Source organism: Podarcis tiliguerta (genome assembly GCF_965153285.1).
Source record: "Podarcis tiliguerta genome assembly, chromosome: 2".
NCBI classification, from domain to species: Eukaryota; Metazoa; Chordata; class Lepidosauria; order Squamata; family Lacertidae; genus Podarcis; species Podarcis tiliguerta.
The window spans coordinates 106,667,266-106,675,007 of record NC_139535.1 but is presented as its reverse complement, the minus strand read 5'-3'; the positions used below and the strand labels follow the sequence as shown (position 1 = coordinate 106,675,007).

The 7,742-nt window shown below is 45.3% G+C and overlaps 1 protein-coding gene across 12 annotated transcripts in view; it reads right to left on the bottom strand.

Moving 5' to 3' along the window:
• Positions 1 to 1,805: 1,805 nt before the first annotated feature.
• The window catches only part of LIMA1 (LIM domain and actin binding 1), a 77,640-nt gene continuing 71,703 nt past the window's right edge, over positions 1,806 to 7,742 (bottom strand). For all 12 annotated transcript variants that reach the window (XM_083427417.1, XM_083427408.1, XM_083427409.1 and 9 more), the window contains 2 exons: positions 5,968 to 6,101; positions 1,806 to 4,136 (listed from right to left, as the gene is read on the bottom strand). In XM_083427417.1, the coding sequence (XP_083283543.1) occupies positions 3,134 to 4,136; positions 5,968 to 6,101 (1,137 nt within the window). In that variant the 3' untranslated portion in view covers positions 1,806 to 3,133. The remainder of the gene's footprint in view (positions 4,137 to 5,967; positions 6,102 to 7,742) is intronic.

The following is a 7,742-nucleotide window of genomic DNA, read 5'->3' as shown; positions in this document are numbered from 1 at the left end:
TAACATAATCAAATGGAAGAACTTTGAGGTGCTTGCATTTTGCACACAACAGAATTACCCGTATTTTTCGCTCTATAAGACGCACCAGACCACAAGACGCACCGAGTTTTTGGAGGAGGAAAACAAGAAAAAAAATATTCTGAATCTCAGAAGACAGAACAGCAAGAGGGATCGCTGCCGCAATCCCTCTTGCTGTTCTGGCTTCTGGGATAGCTGCGCAGCCTGCATTCGCTCCATAAGACGCACACACCTTTCCCCTTACTTTTTAGGAGGGAAAAGGTGAATCTTATAGAGCAAAAAATACGGTATTTCATGTGTGATTTTGTTTTGCTGAGGGAACCACTGTGTGTGCGTGTGCGCACACATAAAGTCCGTGTTTTTGCACTTATGTGGGTGTTAAAAGGTATTAGCTTTGGCCATAGCACAGATGAGGTCAAGAATGGGTATCCATGTGAGAAGCAGTACAATATGTGTTGAGTTGACCTGTTGCCAGCACTGTAATTCCAGGATTTAATTCCAACCCGTTCTTAGGGTTTTATAGAAGACTTTAGTAACTTGGGTTGGATTTAGAATAAGGAGAGAAGTCAGAAGAACTCCCATCGTGCCTCAAAAGGCTAAATCTGTTTAATGCTGGAGCAGCACGTTCCCCACCCCCAATAAACAGCTGACCAAGCATACATTTAACAGAGTGCTGTGTTTTACCAGTGCTTTATTCCCATTGTTTTTTTAAGCACAAATGCATTTAATCACTGGCAACCCCCGTGACCTCCTTATATATTAGCTCGAGAGCTGTTCAGATGGAGAGTTCAGACATGGTTGTGCCTACAAGCCTTGACATTTCTCTAGCAACTGGCATTTAAGTCACATTCCAGAATTAATTCCTTCTGTCGCCATCTGGCACAAATGGCCGGCCGTTATCCCTGCTGTTAAACAAACCACACCTCCCCAATTCATTATCAAATCCATTCTGACAATGCAAATTTAGCACCCAGACGATGTGCTCAGGTTCGGTGTGGTAGAAATAACCCTCCCTAACTCACTTGAAGCCATTGTGATTAGAATTTTACATCCCCAATGCACATACCCCCCCAAAATGTTATTGATGTATGGTTGCTATTAGAGAAGGGATAGTGTTCATTTGTGAATATTTTAATGGGGACAATATCTGTTAATTTTGAAACCCCATCTAGCAAAATAACTGGAACCAAACACACTAGACGAAAATGGTCGTGGATGTTTGCTCATATGTCTGTTGTCTTCCGTTACACCTTTCGAACATTTACATCTCATGTTCTACAAAACTCAAAAGCACACTGGACATCTTATCTCTTTACCATATCACAAGCACAACAGTGCCACCTACTGGTTTTAAAAGGTAAAGGTACCCCTGCCCGTACGGGCCAGTCTTGACAAACTCTAGGGTTGTGCGCTCATCTCACTCTAGAGGCTGGAAGCCAGCGCTGTCCGCAGACACTTCCGGGTCACGTGGTCAGCGTAACAAGCTGCATCTGGCGAGCCAGCGCAGCACACGGAACGCTGTTTACCTTCCCACCAGAGCGGTACCTATTTATCTACTTGCACTTTGACGTGCTTTCGAACTGCTAGGTTGGCAGGCGCTGGGACCGAGCAGCAGGAGCTCACCCCGTTGCGGGGATTCAAACTGCTGACCTTCTGGTCGGCAAGTCCTAGGCTCTGTGGTTTAACCCACAGCGCCACTGGTTTTAAGCTAGGTACTAAAATCTTCTCAGCGGTCTTCTCTCGCCTTCCTGACCGTCTCATGGCAAAGAAAAGTCTGGATTAGAAACTTCCAACAATAAAAATGACCAGAGCCTTTATTGAATAAAAATGTTTCATACTTAGCAAGATTGGTAAGAAAGCAGAATATTTTACAACTCTAAAATATAGTTAGAGCTAATCTCAGTGAATACATTACAAAAAGATTAAAAACTATTTAGGTAAAACCCTTTTAACCCCATCTCAAAATACTATGATTTATAAAATACCATGCAGTCAAGTCGAAAAGCACTAAAAGCACAATGCTAGGAATCAGTCCCAAGAAATTCCCACTGTTTCATCTATTTTGTCATCGCGGAGATTTTTGCGTGCAGCATCTTTCATGTGGACTCTTACACCTGGCAGTTTGGGTACACGTAGAATTGCTTAAAACGTACACAGTTTTCAGAAAAAAGGAGAAGCAAAGTTTCAAGTAGAAAACATTATTCGGAAAGACAAACATGGCATGAAAGTAGCAATGCCCTGCAGACAGAAGCTTTGCCCTCTACAAAATCCTTCCCTTAGCATTGCTCCAGTAGATTAAAATGCTGTGCTTCTAAGCCCAGGTATGAGACAGATCCTCTTTTTCACTGGCCAGCCAGCTGATTCGAGATTCACCTGGACCCTAATGCACAACAAGTCATATACAAAAAGAGCCTAATGCAAAGACAGTTCTCTCCTGATGGCTGCCAAGTAAACACAGCTTCCCCCTAAAACCATACTGCTGACTTTTATTTCAGATACTGTCATTATCTAGAAGAGACAGTGTTTTCACTATTCAAAAATGTATCTATTGTGCCTTTACACATACATTATTAAAGTGCAGTCATTGCCATTTAAACGGTTCCCCAAGTGCCCTTCGAAACTGGTCCCTAAGCACTGCAGTAACATAGATAAGTGGTAATAGTCCTGTATCTCAGAAAGCCCCATTCTCCGTCAAGCTCGCCTTGGGGGAATATAGTGACATCCTGCAAAAAAATGGCTGAAAACTACCAGAAGCAGAAGAGAATAAAGGTGGCATTTAAGCTGACCAGGTTACAGAGCAGAATTCAGAAATGTACAGGGTTGTGTTGTTGTTGTTTTGCTCAATTGAGGCAGCTTTTCCCACAACGATTTTATGCATACTATCTGTTTTCCCAAATTTGGTTAAAATTCTCGCAGGTTCCCAACAAGCTTTCCTATAAAATTCGGATCTGAGCAAGTTTTTATGGTTCCCTTATGCATCAGCCTGCAGCACAGTATCGCTTTCACCAAGGGAAGCCACTCTAGGAAGAAAACAAAAAAAACCCCAAATGCTAAACACACCAATTTTAAGGCCCAGCACCCTGCAGTTAAGTTCTTTAGTGAAAGAGTGTCCCATTTATTCCTCGTCTTCTTCCTCTTCTCCGTAGTATCTGTTCCGCTTGATCTGCTCTTCCACAGTCAATTCTTCCAGGTCTTCACCTTCAAAAAACCCAACGTCTTGGGATTTGCGATTTGGGCTAGCGGATAATTCTTTGACAGTGGTTGAATTCAAGACAGAATGCTTAGGGGGCGTGTGGAATGGCGCTTCCTTCTCCATTGAGGCTGGCTCTCCTGCCGCATTTTCTTCTTCTTCCTCATCCGTGTCGCCACTCCTCTGCCCGTTTTCAACCAAGATCTCTCCGCCACCCGCTTCTTCTCCTTTCCCCCCATCCAGCTCTTTATCCCCCTCGCCCAGGTGTGGATCAGCCACGTTGCTCTTTCCCTCTGGCTTGCTTTCCACCGCCAATTCCGCTGCCGGTTCCTCCGTTTGTCTGACCGTGCTCCTTTCAGCCTTGGGAGGAGACGCGTTTTCAGTTCTATTGCTCTTTACGGATATGGTTCTAAATGAGGCAGCGACTGTAAACGGACGGCTCCTTTCTTTCAGCGACGACGACCGCCGCAGCTTTTTAAGGTCTTGGTCCACGTCTTCCTGATGATCCGGCTTCGCGATTTCATCTTCCGGGGGCCACTTGGGCTTCAGCACCTTGATGCCTTCTTCCAAAACACTTCCTTGGCTGCCTTGTTCGGGAGGAGGCGGCCAAGCAATCTTCAGTTTCTTGGTTTCCGCAGGCCTCTCTTCTTTCTCGAGCAAACCGGCGGCTTTTGCTTCCATGGTGGCTGCCAGTATCCCAACTTTTGCAATCGGGGCATCTTCCACGCCGGGACTTTGGGGGCCTTCCTCAGCGTTTCCAATGCTGGCGGGTTTCTCCTGCGATTCTTCGCTCTCCGTTTTGCTTGCCCACAGCTCCTTGTGTGGCTTATGCCCAAAGCCTTCGTCGTAGTTGCCTTTGGCCTTGAAGAGCTGGTTAAAATGCGGCTTGCAGTAAACGTTCCCATGCAGAGATGCATATGTTCCGATGCTGTACAAGGGGGGAAAACACACAATTATTAGCACCTTCAGTATCTTGCAAAAGAAGAAATAATAACCAAGTCAATCAAGATGTTTAAAAGGTTGGATTTGTAAAGAATTAAGTTTGTTGTTATTGTTTATCTGTTTATTGGTTTTCTTCTTTCATTTATTGATGAATTTTTCTTTCCCCCCCATTTTTGTGTGTCACTCTGCTTTGTGGTTTTTGTTATTATTGTGGAAAATCTAATAAATTTTTATTAAAAAAAAAGAGAGAAGAAATAATAACCATCTCAGAATGTACTAATTCAGCAGCTCTGCAGGTACAAGTTGCTGAGAGCCACAGGTGCAAAGAGTACTCTCGCACTCAGATCCTGCTTTCAGACCTGCCACAGGCATCTGGTTGAATTGAAATATTGAACTGAAATACTTTATTGTCACTTGTACGACTTGTATATAGTGAGATTACACAAGCACCCCCCACTCAGCTCTCTTAGTCTCCACCCCCATCGTTCAGCCCGGATACTGAGATCCAGCGCAGAGGGCTTTCTGGCAGTTCCCTCATTGCGAGAAGTGAGGTTACAGGGAACCAGACAGAGGGCCTTCTCGGTAGTGGCGCCCACCCTTCAGATGTGAAGGAAATAAGCAGCTATCCTATCTTTAAAAGACATCTGAAGGCAGCTCTGTTCAGGGAAGTTTTTAATATTTAATGCTGTACTGTTTTTAACATTTGATTGGGGGCCGCCCAGAGTGGCTGAGTTTCCCCAGATGGGCGGGGTATAAATAATAAATTATTATTATTATTATTATTATTATTATTATTCCCCTCGTTTACTGACGAACACCCACCAAACCCAAAAGTCAGTTGCCCTGTTGTTGTCTTTTCATTCAGCAGCCTAACAGCCCACAGATAGAAGCTGTTCTTTAGGAGGTGCTATAAGTGTGCTTTTGTCTCTGGTGCTGTTAAGTGTGCTTTTGTCCACCAGAGAAGAATGGCAGATCAAGTGGATGGATTATGCAGAAATGGCTAAAATGACCGGAAGAATCAGAAATCAGGAAAATATATAACTGGTCTTAAAAGCCATTGTAAACAGTTAAAATTGTCAGTAGGATTGGAATAACACTTGCAGTTTAATGGTGGGTTTTGGACACAATGGAGAGGTAAAAGATTTGGATTATCATAAAAGATGCAGGAGGAAATGATTAACAATAGGACCCACAAAGGGGAGGAGGGAAGTCCTGGAGATTCTTTGGAATCTTGTTTTTATGTTGGATATGTGATTGTAAATTTTTAATCTGAAAAATCAAGTAAATAACTTTTTTTAAAAAAAGAAGAAGTGTGCTTTTGTCAATAAAGAATTAACTATCGGCCCTTAACCGTCCTCGGCTGCGTGTGTGCAGGACACTCTCCCTGCTTTATTGTGTCGTATGCAGAAGTACCGTATTTTTCGCTCTGTAAGATGCACCCGACCATAAGACGCACCTAGTTTTTAGAGGAGGAAAACAAGAAAAAAAATATTCTCTCTCCCTCTCTGCCCAGCGCCTCTCCTGCAAAGCGGGAGGAAGGGGCTCCGTTTCTCCTCCCACATCGCTGAAGGGGTGCTGCACAGCATTCCCTCTCTGTGCAGTGCCCCTGTAGCGAAGCGGTAGGAGACACACATTTCCCCTTCCTTTTTAGGAGTGGAAAAGTGCATCTTATAGAGCGAAAAATACGGTACATCCTTGGGTTGTAGATTCCTTTGGCGCTCTTAAGAAGCACCTGAAAACCATGCCCACCTTGCTTTTCTCAGCACCTAAACATTGTCGTTTCCTAACCCAAAGTGGGCTCTCCCTGAAGGACTTACGTGAGTTTGCTGTTGCAGTAAGAACAGCGGAAACAGCTGATATGGTATACTTGCTGGTTGGCAAAGAGACGCTCCATTGGGTAGACAGTCTTCTTACATGCAACACAACTTTCCTTAGCCGGCAACTGGAACTTCTGGCGGAAGAAAAGTTGGCAAATAGTACAGGGTTCAATGCAAGACTCCCAACAAGGCTGACAGTCAGTCCTAGCAGAGCCTCCTTCTGAAGCAGTGTTTCCCAAACTTGGGTCTCCAGCTGTTTTTGGACTACAACTCCCATCACCCCTAGCTAGCAAGATCAGTGGTCAGGGGTGATGGGAATTGTAGTCCAAAAGCAGGTGGAGACCCAAGCTTGAGAAGAGCTGTTCTCAAGAAAATAAGGGGGACATGGGGCCTTCCAGATGTTGTTGCGTTCCAACACTTCCATCAGCCCAATAGGATGGCTCATGATTAGGAATGATGGGAGTTGTAGTGAAACATTGTTGTAGCGCAACGTATTGAGAGCCACACATTTCCCCATCCCTATTCCGAAGCCAATATGCCAGGGGTTGCCAGCACACCACCCAGCTAACCCAGATCTTGTGCTAATACTTCTGGAGCCAGCCCAAAATTAAAACACAAAAATATCGTATTTTTCACTCCATAAGGCACACCTGACCTTAAGACGCACCTAGTTTTCAGAGGAGGAAAACAGGAAAAAAATATTCTGAATCAAATGTTGTACTAAACTATTTAATAAGCTACTGGTATATCAGAGTGAGACTGAGAGGGACAGGAGCTGTATGTTTAGTGTGCATGCTCAAGGAGCCAGCGGATCAGCTGAGACGTGGGGGGATTTGCATAATTTTCCCCTCGCCCTCATCCCCTGCCTTCCAGTCCCCAGCAGCCTTCCTATTTTACCTCCTGATTTTCACTGCGCTCGTGGCTCAGAGCTCGAGGTTGGTGGTTTTTTTGTTGTTGCTGGTTGCTTAAATTTTATCCTTCCGGATCCAACCCCTCCTGTGCCCTGCCGTCCCTCTGCAGCCTCGTTGCTCTGTTTAGGGAGCGCGCGGACCTTTGCTAGCTGAGGCTGCTGCAGCTGTTGCTGGCTACGCACCGCTTTTAAAAGCGCCTGCTGGCTTTGAATCGCCTGCCTCCTCCCGGCTCGCTGTAAAGCAAGCAAAGCTAGAGCCGCGCAAAACGGGACAGAAGCCCTGTAAGCGGCTCCCGCTTTGCCTGACTGACGGGAGCCATGGCTCCGGTCCAGTGCATGCGCTCCATAAGACGCACAGGCATTTCCCCTTTCTTTTTAGAAGGAAAAAAGTGCGTCTTTTGGAGCGAAAAATACGGTAGGTTTAGGGAACATGGAACTGGCTGTCCAAACAACCCCTTCAATCTAAAGCACCCATAATTTGCACCCATCTTCATTCAGTCTCTCTATAGGAGTTGGTGAGGGTTAGGAGAAGCAGGAGGGAAGGCAAAGTCAAAGTGGGCAGCGGCACTCAAATCTAAACGGAGAAAGACAGATCTAGCAAGTTCACGCTGTATTCATCTGCTGATGTGGCAGATCAGATTCAAAACTGAAAAGGCAAGGCATGCCAGAGTACTGAGCACCTTCACCTCTCCAGTGTGAGAGCCAGTGTGGTGTAGTGGTTAAGAGTGGTAGTCTCATAATCTGGGGAACTGGGTTCGTGTCTCCGCTCCTCCACATGCAGCTGCTGGGTGACCTTGGGCCAGTCACACTTCTCTGAAGTCTCTCAGCCTCACTCACCTCACAGAGTGTTTCTTGTGGGGGAGGA